This window comes from Poeciliopsis prolifica, unplaced genomic scaffold (genome assembly GCF_027474105.1).
Source record: "Poeciliopsis prolifica strain line A6 unplaced genomic scaffold, Auburn_PproV2 SCAFFOLD163, whole genome shotgun sequence".
Classification (NCBI taxonomy): domain Eukaryota; kingdom Metazoa; phylum Chordata; class Actinopteri; order Cyprinodontiformes; family Poeciliidae; genus Poeciliopsis; species Poeciliopsis prolifica.
The window spans coordinates 257,109-280,983 of record NW_026562538.1 but is presented as its reverse complement, the minus strand read 5'-3'; the positions used below and the strand labels follow the sequence as shown (position 1 = coordinate 280,983).

Genomic DNA, 23,875 nt, shown 5'->3' with positions numbered 1-23,875 from the left:
ATTCACACTTTCCCTGTAGTCAGCTGGAAAAAATAACTGGAAAGTATCATTACTTTAACCCAAGGGGCCCAATGAGAGAGGCCCCTTTTAATTTCATTTATTCATCTCATTTTCAACAGAGACCTTGAGAGGCACGTTATATTTTCAACAATTTTGGACCAATAAATATACAAGTTGGTGAAAAGTCAACATAGAATATTTCAGGTTGTTTTCTCACCTGTTCGTTTGTCCGAACATCCCGTCATCAGTGACGTCATTTGCAATCAGTGGATTATCTGTCAATCCATTAAGAACTTAATCAGATTAATCACCACCCTTAACTTTGAAAGCATGAAATGTAAAAACTCACGTCGTTCTAAAAAGTGTCAAAGAAAATCCTTCATTGTTTTACACCAAACATCCAGTTTTCCAGGTTTGACCTTCAGGACGGTTTAAAAGAAGCCATTTAGTTTCAAATGTAGTGAAGAAATGTTGACTTTAAACTGGATGTGGCTGAAAGCAGCAGGTGGTCCCTCCGTCTTAAGCCCCTCCCCCCCGGTGTGACTGGCTCAACTGGTTCTGGTTCTGTCCACCAGATGACCCAAGTTTCAGCATCAAGTCAGAACCAAACAAACACACAAAGAGCCGGGCTGCTGAAAGTTTAATGAAAAAACACCATACAAAACTGAATATTTACACAGTCGGGTGAGAACCAGCTGGATCAGAACCAGCCAGTCAGAACCGGGTCAGAGTCCCAGCAGAGTTCTGGCCTCCTGGCTTTGAGCCTGAAGCGTCTCGCTGGCATAGCGCTGCAGGAGCTCCATCTTCTTTCTCTCCGAACCAGCGCCTCCTCCACCTGAGACACAGACGGGTCAGAACCGGAACCCAGGTCAGAACCTCTGAATGGAGCGGGGGTCTCACCTCTTTCTGAGACGGAACCGGAACATGAGCGATGAAGCCGACTCCTTCCTCTCCCTCCGTCTCCTCCCGATTTTCCTCATCCTCCGCCTGGCCAGGCAAGCAAAGCAAACGCACCTTAATCCTCCAGAACCTCTATCAGAACCTCCAGAACCAGGAGGAGAACCTCCATCAGAGCCTCATGGCCCATTCTGATTGGCCGGCTAAGGTTTACCTCTTCGTTGTGGACGGTGTAGATGCTCTCCTCCTCCTCGTCCTCCTGCTGGACGCGCGACTCCTTCTCTGTCCTCCACTTCTGCACCGCCTCAGACACGGCTGCAAAACACGCAACACATGTAGGAAACACTTTGGGCTGGTCGTATGGCTAAAAAAATATTTATTTAATACCAGATCTGATTTCTTTTTTAATTTTTGTTTTCTTCACTAAAAAAGAAATAATAAATGACAGAAAGTTTTTCCAAGAAGTGTTTTTCATTTCAAGCGTTGCTTCAGTGAGTTGGATGGTGGAGCATTGGGGCTTTAGTACAAGAATTTCTGTTTAATTACAGAGTGAAGACGCAATGTTTAGCAGAAGAATGTCTTACAATAAAGAGAAAAGAACGTTGACAGTTGTGAGGATCTGATGAGAGCAGATCAGTTCTGCTTCTGTCTGAAACCGAATCAGTTACTGTTGCAAAGTCCTGCTGCAGAAAATAAACTGACAAGTTGCACTAAAGCACATGTGTCAAACTCAAGGCCCGGGGGCCAAATTCGGCCCGCCGTAGCTTTTTATGTGGCCCTCCAGACTAGACTAAACACTAAGTGTGATTAAATATTATATTATCAATCATATCAATGCAGTTTTTATCTGTTTACTGCCAATTTATATCAATCAGTCCCTCCAGTTTCTTGAGAATTTAGTTGATGTATAATTATAGTCCATGATTTATGCAGCGAATAAATAAACAGACACATTTATTATTAGTTCTTGAAGGCAACGAAGAGATCTTCAATAATATTATGTAACTTGAAGAATTTATTGACATATTAACAGTTTGTGAACAAGTTTTATCAACATGTTCTGGCACAACCGGCCCTTTAAGAGCCTTCATGATTTTGATTTGGCCCAAAACGAAAATGAGTTTTACACACCTGCACTAAAGCATAACTTTACATGATGGTCTTTGTCATTTTTCATGTTATATTTGATTTTATTCTCCTACCATTACGACTTTCTGTTATTTCGTGACTAACTAAAGAAAAAGTAGCCTGCCGCTGATATTTGTAGTCGTCCTGAATTCAAAATCCAAATAATAGAAGCTTATAAAACAAGATGGCCACTCTTGGTGATGACATCACTCTGAACTATAGAAACACAAAAAAATTAGCAATTTTCCAAAATTTAAATCTTTAAAAACCAAAGATTGAACTCCCTTCCCACTGCGACCTTTCACCTTTCCTCTCGTACTCGGCCTCCAGCGGCAGCAGCACGCCGTCGTCTTCGTCCCGGTAGCCGTAGTACTCTGCGTCCACGTCCTTCATGAGCTCCCCCCTGGTCTTCCTCTGGGCCGGGGTGGCTGTGGGTCAGCCGGTCACAATCAATCGCTGTTACCGAGGAAGCGGAGAGCGGCGGCGGCGGCGGCGGTACGTACGGTCGGTCTCGAACAGCTCCCTGACTCCAGGGAGGTCTCTGGCAGCGCCAAAATATTGTAGCCGCGGTTCCCCGGAACCTCCTTCCCCTCGTGGTCCAACATCCTGGGCCCGAACCGCTGCAGCAGAACCAGCAGGAGGTCCGATTCAGTCAGCAAGTAGAAAACAATCAACTAACATCAAAATGCTGCTCAATGTTTCATTTATTATTAATCATCTCGAACCAGGATTTTAGTGTTTGGACTGATTTCTGCAGCTTTCTAGAAGTTTGTTCCAGAAAACTTTTTTTGTGGCGAATAGAAGCTGAATGCTGCTTCCCCATGTTTGCAGAACCAGAACCAGAACCTGAGAGGTCTGGGAGGTTGGTCCAGCAGCAGCAGATCTTTAACCGGGCGGTGTAGAACCGGGCGGTGTAGAACCGTAGAACTGGGTGGTGTAGAACCGTAGAACCGGGCAGTGTAGAACCGTAGAACTGGGGGGTGTAGAACCGGGCGGTGTCTCCATCTTCCTGGTTCTGGTCAGAACTCCAGCAGCAGGTTCTGGTTTGTCAGTCAGACGCTGCAGGAATCAGTTTCTTTGATCCGAGACTTTAGTCTCTGGTTCTGCAGCCACTTTGTAACCAGCTTTATGTGTCTCTGGAGGTCAGGGGTCAGCGGTCAGCCTGATCTCTCGTTTCCAGCTGGAAGAACTGAAGCTGTGCGTAGATTCTAGATCTATAACTATATCTATAACAGTGGATCGTTCCTCTTTAACAACTTCAGTTTCTGCTCAGCTGGAGGTTTTGGCACATCCACACATTTATCTGCTCTAAGAATCTGTTCAGTGATTGGACGGTTCGGACATCAAAAGGTAAAGTTCTGATAGTGTTCTCATCTGTGTTGTCATGGTAACAACCTGAGCTGGTGGGAGCAGGTAGAACCACAGGAGTCCCAGTATTGAGCCCTGTGGAACCCCGAATGTGACGATAAGAAGTTACCGACTGACACAAGGAGGAGCTTAACCGATTGATCATTTCTCACTCAGAACCTGATCAACCCATCGGACCAGCTGTGGCCCGGTCTCCATGGCAACCGTCAATAATAAGGACGTTACCCTGTAGTCGGGTCCGCCCAGCTCCTTGATCCGGACCTCCCAGTGACCTTTCTCCCTCAACAGCTTATTGATCTCATCGTTCAGATCCCGGATCCGGAACTCCCCGAGACCAGCTGAAAGAAAGGCCAAAGGTCAAAGGTCAATGAAAGAGAGAGTCGGGTCAGAAACTGGCAGTCAGGCCCAAACTTACCATTCTGGATCTGAGCGACCTTCTTGGAGATTTCACTGATGATCTGAAACAGAAAGTAGAACAGGTACCACAGAGTACTACAGAGTACTACATGGTACTACATGGTACTACATGGTACTACATGGTACTGCACAGTACTACATGGTACTGCACAGTACTACAGAGTACTACATGCTACTACATGGTACTACATGGTACTACAGAGTACTACATGGTACTGCACAGTACTACATAGTACTGCACAGTACTACATGGTACTACATGGTACTGCACAGTACTACAGAGTACTACATGGTACTGCACAGTACTACATGGTACTACATGGTACTGCACAGTACTACATGGTACTGCACAGTACTACATGGTACTACATGGTACTGCACAGTACTACATGGTACTACATGGTACTACATGGTACTACATGGTACTGCACAGTACTACATGCTACTACATGGTACTACATGGTACTACAGAGTACTACATGGTACTGCACAGTACTACATAGTACTGCACAGTACTACATGGTACTACATGGTACTGCACAGTACTACAGAGTACTACATGGTACTGCACAGTACTACATGGTACTACATGGTACTGCACAGTACTACATGGTACTGCACAGTACTACATGGTACTACATGGTACTGCACAGTACTACATGGTACTACATGGTACTACATGGTACTGCACAGTACTACATGCTACTACATGGTACTACATGGTACTACAGAGTACTACATGGTACTGCACAGTACTACATAGTACTGCACAGTACTACATGGTACTACATGGTACTGCACAGTACTACAGAGTACTACATGGTACTGCACAGTACTACATGGTACTACATGGTACTGCACAGTACTACATGGTACTACATGGTACTGCACAGTACTACATGGTACTACATGGTACTGCACAGTACTACATGGTACTGCACAGTACTACATGGTACTACATGGTACTGCACAGTACTACATGGTACTACATGGTACTATGGTACTGCACAGTACTACATGCTACTACATGGTACTACATGGTACTACAGAGTACTACATGGTACTGCACAGTACTACATAGTACTGCACAGTACTACATGGTACTACATGGTACTGCACAGTACTACAGAGTACTACATGGTACTGCTGCACAGTACTACATGGTACTACATGGTACTGCACAGTACTACATGGTACTGCACAGTACTACATGGTACTACATGGTACTGCACAGTACTACATGGTACTGCACAGTACTACATGGTACTACATGGTACTGCACAGTACTACATGGTACTACATGGTACTACAGAGTACTACATGCTACTACATGGTACTACATGGTACTGCAGAGTACTACATGGTACTACATGGTACTACATGGTACTGCACAGTACTACATGGTACTGCACAGTACTACAGAGTACTACATGCTACTACATGGTACTACATGGTACTGCAGAGTACTACATGGTACTACATGGTACTACATGGTACTACATGGTACTACATGGTACTGCACAGTACTACATGGTACTACATGGTACTGCACAGTACTACATGGTACTGCACAGTACTACATGGTACTGCACAGTACTACAGAGTACTACATGGTACTGCACAGTACTACATGGTACTGCACAGTACTACATGGTACTACATGGTACTGCACAGTACTACATGGTACTGCACAGTACTACATGGTACTACATGGTACTACATGGTACTACATGGTACTACATGGTACTACAGAGTACTACATGGTACTGCACAGTACTACATAGTACTGCACAGTACTACATGGTACTACATGGTACTGCACAGTACTACAGAGTACTACATGGTACTGCACAGTACTACATGGTACTACATGGTACTGCACAGTACTACATGGTACTGCACAGTACTACATGGTACTACATGGTACTACATGGTACTGCACAGTACTACATGCTACTACATGGTACTACATGGTACTACAGAGTACTACATGGTACTGCACAGTACTACATAGTACTGCACAGTACTACATGGTACTACATGGTACTGCACAGTACTACAGAGTACTACATGGTACTGCACAGTACTACATGGTACTACATGGTACTGCAGTACTACATGGTACTGCACAGTACTACATGGTACTACATGGTACTGCACAGTACTACATGGTACTACATGGTACTGCACAGTACTACATGGTACTGCACAGTACTACAGAGTACTACATGCTACTACATGGTACTACATGGTACTGCAGAGTACTACATGGTACTACATGGTACTACATGGTACTGCACAGTACTACATGGTACTGCACAGTACTACAGAGTACTACATGCTACTACATGGTACTACATGGTACTGCAGAGTACTACATGGTACTACATGGTACTACATGGTACTACATGGTACTACATGGTACTACATGGTACTGCACAGTACTACATGGTACTACATGGTACTGCACAGTACTACATGGTACTGCACAGTACTACATGGTACTGCACAGTACTACAGAGTACTACATGGTACTGCACAGTACTACATGGTACTACATGGTACTGCACAGTACTACATGGTACTGCACAGTACTACATGGTACTACATGGTACTACATGGTACTACATGGTACTACATGGTACTGCACAGTACTACATGGTACTGCACAGTACTACATGGTACTGCACAGTACTACATGGTACTGCACAGTACTACATGGTACTGCACAGTACTACACGGTACTACATGGTACTGCACAGTACTACATGGTACTACATGGTACTGCACAGTACTACACGGTACTACATGGTACTGCACAGTACTACATGGTACTGCACAGTACTACATGGTACTGCACAGTACTACATGGTACTGCACAGTACTACATGGTACTACATGGTACTACATGGTACTACATGGTACTACATGGTACTGCACAGTACTACATGGTACTGCACAGTACTACAGAGTACTACATGGTACTGCACAGTACTACATGGTACTGCACAGTACTACATGGTACTGCACAGTACTACATGGTACTGCACAGTACTACAGAGTACTACATGGTACTGCACAGTACTACATGGTACTGCACAGTACTACAGAGTACTACATGGTACTGCACAGTACTACATGGTACTGCACAGTACTACATGGTACTGCACAGTACTACATGGTACTGCACAGTACTACATGGTACTGCACAGTACTACAGAGTACTACATGGTACTGCACAGTACTACATGGTACTGCACAGTACTACAGAGTACTACATGGTATTGCACAGTACTACATGGTACTGCACAGTACTACATGGTACTGCACAGTACTACATGGTACTGCACAGTACTACAGTGACTGGACAGTTCAGTCACTAATAAACTACACAGTAACTACACAGTTACTACTGAATACTTGAGAGTACTGCCAGGGTTCTGTTGGTACCTGTCGTCTCCATTTCTCGGCCTTTGGAAGCTCGCTGCACTCTGAAGCCAGGAAGGGTCTCCTCTCCTGCGGGGAGACAGGTCAGACTCAGACAGATCGGTCCAAAACAGAACCAGGCAGAACCAAACGGAACCAGACCTTGACTTTCCCCTCCTCCAACTGCGCCTGCCTGAAGCGGGCCAGAGCCGTCCTGAAGACAGAGCAGAGGGAGAAGATAACCCATGGGAAGCGGAGCTGGTTCGGACAACAGGACGGGTTTTGGGCAGATGGGTCGGAACTGTCCGAATCAGCGGCTTTAGAGAACCGATTCAAGGTTCCAAACTGTGTTTCTGTTGGACAGGTGAGCCGGATGGTGGGTTCGGACAGAACCTGTTACTCACATGGCCTTCTCAGCGTTCCTCGCCTGCAAACAGAACCAGAACACCGATTATCCAACTTCATACCAGCGACTGGTTCCGATCAGTTGCCGAACCGGACCGCTTTGTTTTAACTGGATAACAGCGGACCGATTTTCTACATTAGAACCGAATCATATGCAAAAAATTCTGAACCCGTTCAAACCGCTGTACTGGTTCACTCCCAGTACAGCGGCTCCAGAACCGACCGGTTCTCTAGAACAGAACCGGGTCATATCCCAGCACTGAACGGACCAGGCTGGAACCAGAATCGCTGAAAGTCTCACCATGACTGCAGCTGTGGTCCAAAGATGCTGGAGCTGAAACAAGGCGCAGCAGCTACAGTTCCGCTACTTCCGGTCCGGTCAGAGCGGTTACCGGTTAGCGCCCTGCTGGAGAGAAGCTTTACTGCAGCTTGTTTCACAGAAAGTAAAACGTGAAATGGACTTTATTTTCATTTTAAATCCATTTTTGGTTTATTTTATTTAAAAGATCATACAGGTAAAATTATATTACAATTCAATAAATAAGTAGCGAGAGCAAACAATAAAATTAAAGAGATAGCAATCTCATTTAGAAACAGCACATTCAATATTTTTCCAATTTTGTCTGTCTGGATTATTTTTACTAGTTTCCCCATGGAGACAATCAGAACCGTTTCAGACCCACTGAGCTGGTTCTGGAAAGACCTGGGAATCTTCTTAGTGTGATTCATGTTCTTGTATCTCCCATGAAGTCCAGTCCGATGAGCTCTGCTGTTTGGATCAGGCAGAGCGGAGTCCACTCAGAGCAGAACCTGCTATTGAGCAGATCTTGCACATGGTTCTGCTCCGAGGCAGCAGCTCCTTTCATTACATTCATAATCTCAGATTAACTTTCTGCTCTCACTTTAAACTTCAAGCTTAAAGGCATTGGACTTCATTCATTCCAGGTCCATTTACCAGCTCCAGAACCCGAGAAACCACTCAGTGTAAATCACCTTGAGAAATAATGAGATTTGGTTATGTATGAAAACAGGCTTTAATTATGAAAAATGATTAAATGTTATAAGTCCTACATGTCCTCTAAATGGATCAGAACCAGAGTTTCAGCGCGGCCCACTGAGCTCACCTGACGGAACCAGGTGAGGCAAAGTCTGCAGCATTTAGCTTTTATTCTTCAGTCTGTTCTCTCCCTAAAGGCCAGCCTAATCAGGTTCACATGATGACATAAACATGGTTATGTAAGCTGCATGTTACATGTTAGCAGATGGAAGAGGCTAAAAGAGACAGAGGAAAAGACAGAATCCAAAATTAAAGCAAACTTCTTGCTCTCTGATATGTTCAGCTTTCAAGTAAAAGCTCAGATTAAATCAGATATGCTCAGATATGACGAAGACCTGGAACAGACTCCAGGAGGCAGGAGTTCCTGCAGACCTGCAGGTGGTTCATGGATGACTGATTAGTGACATAAACGATGCCAAAGGTTACCTGCAGGAAACAGGAAGTGACCTGCTGCAACAGTTCTGATGAAGGACAGAAGCATAAAACAGTCACTGTTTTCACTGAAGCATGAAAACGATGGTTGAATTCTGAGGAAGAGGCTGATCTCCAGAGACTGACTGAACTGTTCCAGGTGAGTGAAGAACTGCAGAACCAGTTCAGCTGCCTGAGACGTTCAGATTGTTGTTTTGCCTTCCAGAACAGAAGAAGTTGAGCTGTCACTGTCCTTTACTTTAGAGATAAAATGCAGATTAGGGATGATTTTGTTGGGACATGTGTCACGTTTCTTCACCATCAAAGGGATAAATGAGCAGGAACAGTTCCACAGGAAAGTAAGGAATAAATGAACGCAGCTGGAGGGAAAAACAACCCGAAGGCAGGATTTGACTAGGACTGACTTGATGCTCCTCCCATCCAGGGTGAACACAAGAGGACCTGTTTAGTCCTCTTCAATCCGACTCCAGTCCATTTGTCGAGAAAGTCCAGTTCGGTTGTGGACGTATGAACAATCATTGCCCTCTGACCTCTGGTCCTCCATATCTTGGTTTGGGTTTGGTTGAAGTGAACTCTGGTTCGCTTCTCGGTATATGTAAACGCCAAGTGCACCGAGACCGCTCCAATAGCAGGAAGTGGACTACAGTGCAGGGCATTGTGGGTAAATGCAACCAAAGCTAACATGCTAGCCTAGCATTAGCAGCAGAAATGTTCTTAGCCAAAGACAAAAGAGAAATCCTCCAACCACCAAAATCTGACACTTCCATTTTGTTTCCATTTGGTGAAGAAAAGTTGTGCTCAGTGTCTTCTTTGTTGGTTTTTGTGTAATTTCCTTCAGTGGTTCTTGGTGCAGCGCCCCCACAGGCCAGGAGGGGAACAGGTTTCTCAAAAGGTTCGTTGGTTTCACAAAGTTCAGTATGAAAACAAGCCACAACTTCTGAAAATGCAACAAATGTTGTAATTTTGGTCTCCAAGCAAACAGTCTACTTGTTTGATTGGAGCCGATACCCTCCAGTCTACTTGGCTCTTAGAGGTGCTAAATGTTATAAGGTTTGTCTTAGAAGGTTTCAGAACCATGTTTAGCTGCAGAATGTTGTTCTAAAAGACATGTAAAGCAATTTGGAAGTGTTTCATTCCCAATTTAAGACCAAAACGATGCAAAGAAATATATGACTGTCGTCAGGATATAAGTGAACATTTGTTTCAGGCACATTGAGATTGTTTAGATGTGCAGTAAATGAAACAAACCTAATACACAACCTTAAGGCTTTCCCTTAGGAATCAGACCTTCTGATGCACTGAGATCAGTCACTAGGAGGAACCACAACACTGCTGCCCAGCTAGCTCACCTTGTCCTCCAACTCTTGGTTTAATCAGGGTTTCTGATCTTCGGGTTCCTCCTGGAGCAGCCTGAATTTCATCCCAGTCTCTGCTGCTGTCTGAGGTCCGATAGTCACTCCTTGGCAGATGAGTTCCTCTCATGAGTTTATGTGATCCTGCCATCGCTTGTGTGATGGACCGAGCAGCAAAAGGAGAGTCGGGCACAGGTTTGAATCCATTAAGAATCGTTTTTTTATTTAACCTAATACAGAAATAATGAAAAATGACAAATTTGGGCCCATAAGAGGTCAAAGTAACAGAATTCAACACAAAACTCCAACTGAAACTATATAAGAAACTTGATGCTGTGGTATGAACCAATTTCTCCACCAATGATGTGTTGCATTTAAACAAAAAACAGTTACTCTGTAATTTAAATCATATATTTAAAGAAACTAAATATCAGTGTGGTCTGATTGAATGTTCACAGCCACATTTGTGTGGCTGTGAACTGCAGCCATGACACCTCAAGTCCAGACAGTTTTCTTTGGTGGTTCCATCAGGTCAGTGTATTTCTGACTATTCCAGATGTTTCAGAACGGGCTGTCAGTCTGGGACCTGCTTTGTGAGAACAATAGAAGGTGAGGAACCAGTAGACCTGATGGTCTCCAGGTCTCACTGGACCAGCAGCTTCAAGATGCTCATGTGAAAGGAAGAGGACCCAATGACTGAACCCAGGGGTAGAAACTGCTGTATTCAGCCGTCAGAGCCATTACTCCCTGCCGCCCCCTCCCACACATATCATAACCTCACATACACCCCCCCCCCCACACCCCCCCCCCACACAGCCATATTGTTCTGCACTTGCACTGTCACATCATCTGCACTTTACCATAATTGGACCTGCTGCTTCTTCTTTGATGTGGTTGAGTGTCTTTAGTTAATTTTAGTTGTATATTATTATTATTATTGTGTATTTGTTTATTTAATATTGTATATATTTGACTTTTTGCACGGGAGTTGCGATAGAAATTTCGTTGAATCCTGTTCAATGACAATAAATGCTATTCTATTCTATTCTATTCTATTCTTCTTCTATTCTATTCTATTCTATTAATTTTTACACCATTGTGGTTCTATTGCTGTAGATTGCAGCACCTTCAATTATTTACAATAAAACAGAGGAAATTAACTCTGTTAGCATTAATATTCATCTAGTTCCTCCAACATCCTGCTGTGGTCCATCAGCGGATCTTCCTAAAACTTCTCCAGGTTCTTCTGGTTCTGGAAGCGATTATGCTTCGAAAAAGTGGAGCCCAAACTAGAAGATGCTGGTTGGAGATCCAGCAATCCCACTGTCTGACCTCTGCTCCAGCACCACCTGAACTCCGTAGACTGCATTACCCAGCAAGCAGCAGGAGCAGACGGTGCCAGGAAGTGGGCCAGCTGAGCCAGGCCCAGATCAACAGAATCTTAAAGGTGAGACGGGTCCAACATTCAGAGGTTCTGCTGCTGGTTCCATCACATTGCTCCTTTCTTACCAGGCCAACGAACACAGCCACATCCTGCCCAGAGGGCCCGCCTCCCATGAAGTGCTGGGTTTCCATAGCAACACACTTCCCTCTAACCACCCCAGCGAGGATCGACGGAGCAGCGCCACCTGCCTGCTGGGTCGGGGCGGGGTTCTGTTCGGTGTGTTTGACGGCCACGGAGGTCCGTCATGTGCTCAGGCCATCAGCCAAAGGCTCTTCTACTACTTCACTGTGGCCATGCTGCCACTGAGAACGCTGCAGGAACTGGACCGGGCCGTGGAGGAGAACCGGGCGGTACCACCGCTGTTGGAGTGGCACAAACACCCCCAGGATCACAGCAGCCCCGATGGTGGCGCCATCTCCTTCCACAGCCTCAGGAACTACTGGCAGGAGAGGCTGGATGAGGATGATGAAGAGGATAACATGGTAACCAGCTGTTGTCAGATCGTTAACAGGAAGGTGATTCAGGATAGGGAGATTGTCACAGCTTTGACCATAAACCTTCACCTCCTGCTGGGAAGGTACAGTTACCCGATGGTACTAACCCAGATTCCATAGTGATCTTACCTAAGAGGGTTGGAGGTCAAGTTGAACTTGTTTCATGCTATACCTTTAAGACCAAAAGAGAAATTGATCAATGGGGGTTAAGGTTCTGGCCAACACTGGCACAGTTCAGAACAGGTAACCTTACCCCGAAATCTGGAGACAGCAAGACTCTTCATTACCCAATGAGTACACCAGATCTTAGTCAGGTTCTGCCTTTTCTGCCAGGATTCATATGATATTATTTCTCGTTTCTGCTCTGACTGGCTGCAGGATGATGGCAGAGTGACATCAGCTCTGATGGATGCGTTCAGACGTCTCGACTATGATGTGTCTGTGGAGGCTCAGGTCCACCTGTCCCTGTCCTCACCCAGGTCTGCATGTCATAAGAGACTCTATGATGTCATACACACATGACTGTCTTTAAAAGCTCAGTAAAGGTTTTACTGAGCTCTGAGCTTATCAATGAACTCATTGATAAGACCCATCATCCAATGATGAGTCCAATGATGGATGGACTCATTGGAGGAGTCCAGAGTGATGGCCCAATCCTTAGACAGCACTGAAAGCTTTGTCCTTGAGCAAGGCACCAACCGGTTCCTGGTTCTCCTCATTGACATAGTTTCTCCAGATTTGGGTTTAGAACTTCTTGCCTGTTGCTCAGGTCCTCCCAGGGTTCAGATGTCCAACACTTGGGCTCTTCTTTGGGGCAATTGCGGCAATGGCAGTTGAAGTTTCCCCTGCAATTTGTGGGTCACTGGTTCGAGCCACAACCCCATCCATGTCCATTGTTTTATCCTTGGGGAAGACATTTCACCCACCCTAGCTGCTGGTGGTGATCAGAACGGCCAGTACCACAATATAGCAGGCTTGGTTCCGTCAGACAGGGCAGCTGTGGCTACAATCTAGTAGCTTGCCATCATCAACATGTGAATGGCAATGACTGATTTCATTGTCAAGCATCTTTGTGTGTGCTAAAAAGCACTACAGAAGTCTGATGTGATTTCATGTCTTTGGATTAGAAAACAAGCCCGTCTCCATTTTTTCTGTTACAGTAACTTTTCTTCTTCGCATCCACAGACGGGTGTCCATCCCGGGAGAAGGCTTTTCTCTGTCCTCTCCTCTCCGGGTGGCGCTGTCAGGCTCCACTGCTTGTGTTGTTCACGTTTCCAACGGCGTCCTGCATGTGGCCAACCTGGGGGACAGTCGGGCAGTTCTTGGAGTCCAAAAAGAGGACGGGGGCTGGTCGGCGCTGAGCCTCACCAACGACCACAATGCCCAGAACCCTGAAGAACTGCAAAGGATTCTGGGGGAACACCCGGCTTCAGAGAGGAAGACGGTGGTCCGTCATGACAGGCTGCTGGGCCTGCTGCTACCCTTCAGGGCTTTCGGAGACGTTCGCTTTAAATGGAGCCCGGACATGCTCAGTAGACTCTATGACACACGTCCAGATGTCCTCTCTGCCATCAGTGAGTCGGTGCGGACTCTGCCGCCTCATTACCTGACCCCGCCCTACCTGAGTGCCCAACCTGAGGTCACGCGACACCTCATGAAGCCTGCAGACAAGTTTCTGGTCCTGGCAACAGATGGCCTGTGGGAGCTCATGCACCGGCAGATGGTGGTCCAGCTGGTTGGAGACCATGTGGCAGGTCAGGAGACATCTGGACTGCTTTGCTTTAATGTTTAAGGTGATCCGATGGGAGTTTTAATGTGTAGAGCAGGAAGTTCCCTCACCAGGGAGCTACAATCATAGATCTATCGCAGTCACAAGCTGTTGATGATGCTGAAGCTGCCACCAGAGAACTGTGTTAAAAAACTTTGAGCCAAGTTCTGGTTCTGGTCTTGTTCAGGTCTTCAGCAGCAGAGGCCCATCATCCCCAGCGCTGACGCCACCCTTGGCAGCCTGCAGCGCCTCCTGCTGGAGCGGAGGGGCCGAGTCCAGTCGGTCCTGGAGGACCAGAACGCGGCCACCCACCTGCTGCGCCACGCCCTGGGTGACGACGGATACGGATCCGTGGACCAGAACCGCCTGGCCCGGATGCTGAGTCTGCCGGCAGATCTGGCCCGCAGGTACCGTGATGACATCACAATCACCGTGATCCACCTGAACGACCTCTGAGGTCAGATATAGGTTCCAGCAGAGTTCCAATGGACACATCTACAGTCAGCAGCAGTATCAGAACCAGTGACAGATCATGGTTCTGTTCATGGACTGCTTCAAGTTGCTCTAATGGTTTCAAATCAAAGGAGTGAAACAGAACAGATAAGTCCAAAGTCAGTCAAAGTTCTGCAGAGTGCATTCACACCAGCTCTTATTAGTTTGATTTCATCAAACTCCAGTCCACTAGTTTAGAAAGTCCAGTTCAGTTGGTGAGGTGTGAATGCTAAGCTAACTCTGAACTGACTAGAAACCTGGGTCAGGGTTGGACTGAAAGCATATTTGAACACCATTGACTGCTCCAACCGCAAGACATGGACGACAGCACAGAGAATTCTGGGTAAATACAACCAAGCCAGCTAACAGGAGAAATGACTCGCGGTCTTTAGTTGAAGACTAAAGAGAAATCCTCCAACAACTAAAATCTGATGTCGCTGTTTTAGTTTCCATTTGGTGAAGAAGGTTGCGCTCAGTGTCTTCGTCGATGTTGAAGTTTTTGTTTCCAATCTAATCGAGTTCACCAGTTTATCAAGTGTGTAAACGGCCTGAAACATGCAGGACCACAGTTTGGACGTTGGGTTTGCGCTCTGCTTCCCTCTGGTGGTCAGAACACGAGCTGACCACTCATGTTCTGACAATGATGCTGTCAGATTCAACATCGGATCACCACCTGGACAGTCAGGTATGAACCAGTGCTGACTGGGAGTACTGGGCCACCCCGTCTGCTGCGGAACCTGAAGTCAGAGAAGAAGACTTCATCCTGGTAGAGAACAAACCTTTACAGCTCCCCCTGCTGGTTGCGTCTGAGTCAAACTGTTCAAATAAAACTTTGTGAACTGAAATTAATTTGAGTTCAAATAATCTCCAGTTGTTTTAGTGGGAGGTCCTTCCTCGGCCTCCAGCCAATCAGGAGCCAGAAAGACAGACTGCAACATTTCAGAGAGACATGAAAATAATTTTTAATCAATAATTTTACAAAATCAAATTTGCTTTAGAAAAAACACTTAAATACTAAACCTTCAGCCCAACCAATCAACTGACAGCTTGTCGCTGCCTCGCCCCCACACGGCTCACAGAGCCAATAGTTGGAGGTCGGGGGCGGGCCGCAGAGAGATCTCACCAATGAAACTAAGGAATTAGGAAGTCGATAGTGTTGCATCACATGATCATGTGACCAGTGTTTGGAAGCAACCAATGGGAGGAGAGGTGGTTGTTTATGTCCAGAAGAAAACAGAGAGCGCCCTCTGCTGGCAGTCAGACAAGGAGTCAAACTGGTCCAATGGGATTTCAGGGTTTAAAAAGAAGGCGGGATCTATCGTCCAATCAGAAGTCGGTGTTGTTGATCACCGCCTGGCCGGTGGAACCAGCAGCTGCGTGGCAGTGGCAGACTCTGGGAACAGGTTGTGGTAGGTGGGCAGAGGGACGTACGCCGCTGTGATCATTTTACCTGGAAACACAGGTGAGATCATGTCAGTCATAACCGTTCTGTGATTGGTCCACAGTGGTCATGTGACAGCAGGTCTTACCTCCAAAGTACCTGCCGTGCAGAGCGTTAACGGCGGCCATGGCAGACGGGATGGACGGGCACTTCACATAAACGTTCCCCTGAAAGACAGAGATCCTCCACCTGACAGGATGTCTCACTACAAGCTGTTTCATTAGTTTTAACAAGTGATCAAAACTAGCTGATATAACCTCCAGCTTTTCTTATTCCAAACCATCAGAGAGGTCAAAGGTCAGAGGCGTACCTCGGCTGAGTTCTTGTCGACGTAGATGTGGACGACTCCTCCGTGTTTGTTGCACTCCTCGATGACGTCGTGCTGGATGTCCAGCTCCCAGCCCAGCACGTTCTCACTGAAACACAACACACACTCTGTCACACACAGACACACACACACACTCAGCTGGAGCACACAGATCATCACTTCCTGCTCACTCACTTCATCACTTCCTGTCAGCTCTGAGCTGGGACCAGTAAGGATGGAGATCTGGGGTCTGGGGTATAAACGTTTTACGTATAACTTTATGCAGATCGGGATACATGAAGGAAAGGTTCCTTTACAGAACCCATTTACAGAAAGAGATCTGGGCTCTTTTATGGCTCAGACCTCCAGGAAACAGAAGAATGAGAAGATTCCTTCCTCAAAGAACAGAAAGAAACCAGGTGAGGATGCATCAACCTGACCAGAAGAAAAACCTACCTGCAGTTAGCTTAGCATTAGCAGAATCATATTCTGAGCTAAAGGTTTGGACCTGTTAGATTTTCCTGTTTAATTAATCTTGAAACTTAATTGATCAAACTTGAAACATGTAAGAGCTTCTCAGTGAAGGCTGCTATTCAGTCTGATTCGTTATGTAATATTAACTCATTAAAATGGGAGATACATCCTATGACAGCTTGAATATTAACAAGTGTCTTGTATTTGTCTTACTTTGTCAAAGTTAATAAAAAATTGTGCATTTCAATGGAAACACTGTTTTTGCAGCACATGAGTGTTCTGATGCTAACTGGCTGTTACTGCAGGGGGAAAGAAGAAGAAAACAGGAAGTAGGAGGATGTTTACTATTGAGTTATTGGGTGAACAAACTTATTCACATGTGATCTTCATTTAATCTCTTATTTAATAGAAACACCACGATGCAGAGTTGTGTTTTTTGACGTTAGCTAACATCAGCAGCGATCTCCAGTCTGATGACCAGGTGTGCGCTCACCTGTTGGGGTTGAACATGTTGGACAGCTGGAAGCAGTGAGTGGCGAGCGGCTGAGACGGCAGGTTCAGCGCCGGAGTGCTCATGTTCATGGTCAGAGGTGGATTCATGGCAGCTGGAACACAGACAGGTGAGAAACTGAGAGGAAATGGAGGAGCAGCTGCAGATCAGCTGACTGGTGATGCGTTTACCTGACACGGCCGCCAGCGCGCCGATGGCGATGGCGCCGCTCATCTGCAGCGCCTGCTGAGCGGCAGGAGGGATCTGCAGGCCGGTACCTGTCCACACACACAGGTAAGCCTTTATAGTGGGGACGAAGTTACAGCAGGTGTGAGAGGGAACGCGGCCTCACCTTCAGCCAGCCGGGCCATCAGCTGCAGCCGCCCCGTGGTTCCCAGGTCCACGCCGGATCGGTCCAGCTCGTCATTGTCCAGGAAGGAGGAAGCGGCGGCGGCGTCGGTCCGCTCAGTCACATGACCCACCTTCATGGGCCGGCCCGCCAGCTCGAAGCCGTTCAGCTGCTCCAGCGCCTTCTTAGCGCATTCTGCGTCTGCGAACTGACAACACAGAACCGCTGCACCACGGGTGGCTAATGCTAACAGGCTAAAGACGTCACCAGGTTCTGATCTACTGATGATGAGGAGGAACTCACCGTGATGAAGCCGAAGCCTTTAGATCGGCCCGTCTCGCTGTCCATCATCAGCTGGATGTTTTCAATCTGAGCGACACAAACAGGCCGATCAATCAGATGAATCAGGTTCTGATCAATCACTAACTGGAGTTTACAAACCCTTTAACGAAGCAAAACTGGACACAAATATAAGTAGAATTTAAGATCAAATAACCTCTTTGCTTGTAAATGTGTCCTACCTGAAACTAATGGAGTTTCAGTTTTATAAAAGAATTAATCAAACAAAACTAAGTTTACAGTAAAATATAGGAGCTTATTTAAAGTCAATAACTTCATATCGATGAAAGGTTATCTGCAAACTTAACTAGGACTTTGTATCAATATGAAGGAATTATTAGCCAATTTATTTCACTGAGAAATTACTTGTTAGTTTTATGTCATTTTAAGTTTCTTTTGTTAAAAGTATTTTTGATCCAGTGGCTTTTATTTGAAAGTAGTTTGACAGGAAAGAGAGCAATAACAGAGGGGGTCGTAGTTCACACCTAGATGGAGGTGTGTGTATTTGTGTGTGTGTGTGTGTCCCACCCGTCCAAACGGCTCAAAGATCCCTCTCAGCATCTCCTCTGTGATGTTGAAGTGCAGTGAGCCGACGTAGAGCCGCATGGGGCCAAACGATCCCTTCTGAAGGCTGTTGGCTGCAGCAGCAGCAGCAGCTCGGTTCTTCTCTGCCTGCGCGCGCACACACACACACACACACACACACACACACACACACACACACACACACACACACACACACACACACACACACACACACACACACACACACACACACACACACACACCATCAGTTCAATCTGCCCCACCACCCTGGCCTGCGTGTCCAGGTGTGTCCAGGTGTGTGGGTACCTGTGAGGCCTGGACGATGATGGGAACCCCCAGCAGCCTCTGACCCGTCAGGCCGATGGCCAGAGGAACAGAGCTGGCCTCCACAAACTCAATGTAGGCGATGCCCTTTGACCTCCGTGAGTTCCTGTCAGAGATCATCCTCACATCCCGAACCTGAGGGGTGGGAAGTAGGCAGGCGTTACTCTCATGTGAACCCGGCTAACACAGCGGGGTCAAAGGTCACCAGAGAAACAAAAGTTAGGGTTCTGAATCTAAAGCTCAGATGGAAGCTGGATGACATTTTAACATTTCATATCATTCTATAAATCAAATGATAAATTAAATCAAACCAAAATGTTAATGTTCATTAGACTTTAAAGCTTATTGATCTCTGAGAATGAGTTCTTGTATTATCCCACTATTATTATATTACTTGGAAATAGTCTCAATATTAAACGATCATTGTTTATTGCAAAAACTTCTGGAACAATTTATCTTTCAAGAAAATGTGTGATTTTGACAGGCCTGGTGGAAAATGATGATAATTGATCAGATTTTTGATTTAAATATGTGAAACACAGAAACCTGTTTCTGCTTCATCCGCTTTTCACGCAGTTTTTACATTTTCCTGCAGTTATGAGGCGCAGAGGAGAAACTGGAAACTGCTGCGGGTTACCTGGTAACAGCGGGTTACCTGGTAACAGCGGGTTACCTGGTAACAGCGGGTTACCTGCAGGTTGTTGCTAGGTAACAACAAAGCGAGCGATTGGTACCATTGATTTAGCTTTGATTAGCATATCAGCTGAGCAGCTAACGTCTTTCCTCTGCCGACATTTCCCAGAATGCTGTGCGGTTCGAACTATTGTGATTCTATTGATTTTTGGTCCCGCTGTGATCGAAACCCCGTGAGGCTCGGTGCGCCGCTGAACCCGTCCGGCGCCAGCAGAACCTCGTGATGCGTTTCCTGGTCAGGTGACCCCACCTTCCCTACAGCAGAGAAGAACTCCTCCAGGTCACGGGGTCGAATCCGGGCCGCCAGCTGCATGCAGAACACGGTGCGGGCGTCCCGTTCCTCCGGGGTCAAGTTGTCCAGTGGCAGCCTGAGGACAACAGGACGGTTAGCAAACACATCCTGACCAATAATCAATCAATCAATCAACCAATCACATGATAAACTAAAATTAGCTCAATTTATGTTCTGATGTTTGACATGCTTTATGAGTGATTTTGCTTACAAGGACGTTATTCATTTGTTTTATTGATGTTTTTTTCATTTTGGACATTAAAAATATCTCCCAGTTGCAGATTTAAGTGTTATTTACAAAATTAAAGTTTATTGGTATTTGAATGGGATTTTTCACTCTTTAAATCAAAAAATGCATAAAAATTATTCACTAAACAAATCCAAAAAAGGTCTGATTATGATTATTTTCTTCTTCGAGTTTGTATGATTTAGAATAAAATGCAGGAAAGATTCTGCTGTGCATAAAAGTGAAGATATAAAAAGTTTGTTGAATCTTCTTGTGTTTGTCCATTTCTGTACCAGTTTACTCAGTTTTTTCCTTTTACACTTCAGTATAGAAATGTTAAAAATAAAATCATATTATGATGAGTGATTCCTTAAAGGGTCACAAAACAATATTATCACAATAATTACTGGGGCAATTTACCATCCAGATAAATTGGAAACTGTGACAGAACCTAAAATGATATTAGAAATATAATAGTTATGCAAGTTCATCCTGTCAAAGAACAATTAATGTTATTTTGAACTAACATTTATCACTGGAGCCTGAAGACATTTTAAATATCCACAATTAATGAAAACAAAAGGAATTATCCTTTGATGATCGATTGATCAATTAATCGATTGATTCTGGTATGAAGGTCCAAAGGACCAGGATATGCCATCAGACTCACCTGGGCGGGCTTTTCTCCTTCCTGATTGGACTCTTGCTCCTCGACCGTCTGCGGCTGAAACACAGTCAGTGAGTCATCAGAACCGATCGGGTTCTGAAACCTCCAGAACCCCAGATCAGGTTTTGGGAACCAGATGCACAACCTGAAGGTTCTCCTCCAGCAACCGCTGATGAAACAAACCAGGAAGTGACATCACTGAAGGAAACAGAAACAGGACTTACTGCTTGTGGTGGTCTTTGTAGCGGCCCCCCCGCTCTCGGCTGCGGCTGCGCCTGCGCTCTCGGCTGCGGCTCCTGCGTCGGTCGCGGCTGCGGCTGCCTTTACGTTCGCGGCTGCGGCTCCTCTTCTTGTCCCGACTGCGGCTGCGCTTCCTGTCTCTGCTGCGGCTGCGCTTCTTCCTGTTGAACCGGCGGCAGCCAATCAGATCAAGGTAAATTATGGCATCACTCCATTAGTGAACTGTACGGTTCTGACTGCATCAAAGTTACTGCTCAACAAACAGCAAAAGCTGCAAACGCAGGAACCACACAAACTCCTAAACACAAAACCCCCCAAATGCAAATAAAAAATGCTGGAACTGCAGGAAATGGAAACAGGCAGGAAATACTGCAATTGAAGTAAAAACACCAAGTATAAAATGTTGTAAACTCCACTCAACAGAAGTCCTGGGTTTGTGATCCACTAGGGGAAGTGGATCACAAACCCCACCTGGGCCAAAGCCTCAGTAAAACCCATAAAACGATGGAGGAAGAAAGAAAACTTGTGTCATATTTTACAATATTATAAAATATATTTATTTATCTAATATTACAGACTCCACACTCCCCCTAGTGGTCTGGAAGACTTCAGCTTTGAAGCAATTTGTACTCACTGTTGTTTTGTTTTTTATTTGCAGAAATGTTCCCCTTTGTACTTCCTGTGTTTTTCTTAAGTAGATCTTGTTTTCTGCTCAGTTGTCCATATCAAATGTTTTCTCCTGTTACTGATGTGTCCCTTGTTATACGGGTATTTTTCAATAAAAGAGAAAAAAATCAAAACAATCAAAAGCGCTGCAGTTCCTTCGGTATGTATGTATGTCAGCGGCGGAGTCAGAGGGGGGAACAGAGGGCACTGGCCCCCCTAGATAAATGTGTCTAACTTTTAGTGACACAAACCACTGACTGAGGCTCCAAAGACTTATAGTAAATGAAACTAAATGGTTCCACCTGCTGCGGGCTGAACGCTCCTGGTCACATCTGGAGAGAAATCTGCGCTGGACCATCGATCAGTGGATCTGTCTGATCCAAACCGATCAATTGAACTCTGCAAGTTTTTTACCCTATGCGCAGTCCGGGCCTGCACTTCTACAAGGATTTTTTTTTTTTGCATTGTTTCGCTCCCTTCTCCCCCAGGCCATGTGCACCAGTCCAGGGCTTTACATTTCCCGATCGTTTAAAAAAATAACCAGTCAATACGGAAAATACTCTGTTAACGCAACCTTTGATTACATACACATGTGCATTCATGCATATAGAAAAGATAGATAGATCTACATATAGATGTTTATACATGCACACATATTCTCATTTTTGCCCCCCTCGAGATGGCCCTGGCCCCCCAAGTTTAAAAGTCTAGCTCCACCACTGACTGTTAATCATTCCCGGTGAGCAGGTTACCTCTTGCTGCGCTCCTCCTGTCCTTCAGGGCTCTGGTTCTTCCCGTCCTCCTGGCAGATACACACAAATCGTTAATAGCACATGAACATTCTGCAGAACCAGAACCTGGCTCTACACCTGGGGAGCCCGAGCTAACCAGACAGGAGTTCAGGTGAGTCTCACCTTCCTGAATGGAGCCTCTAGCATCGCCTCGATGTCCAGGTCGTCCGCCATCATGCTGTGGACACACACACACACAGGTCAGTGACTGTGGATCTACAGGTGGGAGAGTTCAGGTGATGCGTCTGCAGCTGAATCATCAACCTGGTCTGGATTTATGAACAGAACCAGAACCAAGCAGGTCCTGCTGTGTTTACATGCTGCCACTGAGTTGAGGCTTGATTCTGATTTGTGGACGAATCCAAACTAACCGAACCAAGAGCAGAAGACGTCAGATATGATAATGACCGGGAGGTAAGGTAAGGCAGGTAAGCACCGGTCTCTGCTGAACTCTGAGGATCCGAACTGGGTTTTCTGGGAAGTCTGGTTCTGATCAGAGTTCGTTGTTTTGTGATGGTGGATCCGTCTGCCGTGCTGGATCCATTCAGAACCTCCTGTTACGTGGTTTTACGTTCACTAACACACTCATGAACTGGATCCGCACCAGACTGGAAGAACCACCATAACCTTTGAGTGGTCACTGGTCCCGACTCTTCTAGAACAGTTATCAGCACTTTGGGTCTGGATCCTGATGGTTCGGATCGGGCAGCCAAAGGGTCTCATTTTTTGAAGGATTTCGACTGGATCAGAACTCGGGGACTTTGATCTGGCTCCGCTAACAGCTAGCTGCTAACAGCTACCGGATAGCCGTTAACAGCCGCGGGCTGCGGTGCTGGTGGCTCCGGGCTGTGCGCATGCTCAGGCGGATCGGAAGCTGCGGAGCTCCAAAGCTAGCAGCAGCTAGCAACAGCTAGCAGCCAAATAACACCGAGGTAGACCGCTCCAAGCGGATGGCCGGCCAGAGGAAGGCTCTCCGCGGCAGCAGGTTGTATATTTACCTGGGTATAGAGCAGCTCGATGGGATGTGAGCGGCTGAACGTGTGTCCTCTGTCCGGATAACGGATCCTGTGTCCGGGCTTCGCGCCTCGCTGCTGGCGCTGCTTTAAATGGCAACCCCAAGAGTTATCGCGAGACTTCTATAATACGAGATCAAAACACAACTTAATATTTGAATTCAGTTCTTGATATCAGCTAAATATACCTCTAAGTAGGTATGAAACTGATCAATAACTCGGACATAAATTTTAACTTAAACAACAACAACAGATGCAGATTCGGTTCTGTCCGTGCAGAACCGAATCTGCGTTCCTATTCGGTTCTGAACGGACAACTTGTGCACTAAGAGCAACA

General features: G+C 45.9%; 3 protein-coding genes across 4 annotated transcripts; 1 reads left to right on the top strand and 2 right to left on the bottom strand.

Moving 5' to 3' along the window:
* Positions 1–623: 623 nt before the first annotated feature.
* Positions 624–8,015, bottom strand: LOC129356265 (pre-mRNA-splicing factor ISY1 homolog). The gene is given in 13 exon segments (XM_055025861.1): positions 624–812; positions 815–835; positions 901–987; positions 1,112–1,212; positions 2,331–2,453; positions 2,529–2,585; positions 2,588–2,645; positions 3,619–3,731; positions 3,809–3,851; positions 7,261–7,326; positions 7,399–7,450; positions 7,641–7,663; positions 7,943–8,015. Coding segments are annotated over 13 exon segments (834 nt in total). The 5' UTR covers positions 7,946–8,015; the 3' UTR covers positions 624–725.
* Positions 8,016–9,199: 1,184 nt separating this feature from the next.
* LOC129356274 (pyruvate dehydrogenase [acetyl-transferring]-phosphatase 1, mitochondrial-like) lies at positions 9,200–15,635 on the top strand. Its single transcript, XM_055025867.1, has 6 exons — positions 9,200–9,269; positions 11,723–11,929; positions 11,995–12,408; positions 12,799–12,899; positions 13,606–14,174; positions 14,376–15,635. The coding sequence occupies exons 2-6, from the start codon at positions 11,747–11,749 to the stop codon at positions 14,642–14,644; spliced, it is 1,536 nt and encodes a 511-aa protein (XP_054881842.1). The 5' UTR covers positions 9,200–9,269; positions 11,723–11,746; the 3' UTR covers positions 14,645–15,635.
* On the bottom strand, positions 15,618–23,791 carry LOC129356275 (RNA-binding protein 39-like). Of its 2 annotated transcripts, XM_055025868.1 has the most exons (15): positions 23,524–23,791; positions 22,649–22,703; positions 22,487–22,536; positions 21,053–21,229; positions 20,832–20,885; positions 19,894–20,011; positions 18,933–19,085; positions 18,609–18,752; positions 18,045–18,110; positions 17,745–17,949; positions 17,584–17,670; positions 17,396–17,507; positions 16,432–16,537; positions 16,210–16,288; positions 15,618–16,130 (listed from the first exon to the last, which is right to left on the bottom strand). In XM_055025868.1, the coding sequence occupies exons 2-15, from the start codon at positions 22,700–22,702 to the stop codon at positions 16,027–16,029; spliced, it is 1,509 nt and encodes a 502-aa protein (XP_054881843.1). In that variant the 5' UTR covers position 22,703; positions 23,524–23,791; the 3' UTR covers positions 15,618–16,026. The 2 variants fall into 2 exon arrangements, with proteins under 2 accessions (XP_054881843.1, XP_054881844.1); XM_055025869.1 differs by lacking the exons at positions 15,618–16,130; positions 16,210–16,288 and having other exon boundaries at positions 16,437–16,556.
* Between the last annotated feature and the right edge of the window lie 84 nt (positions 23,792–23,875).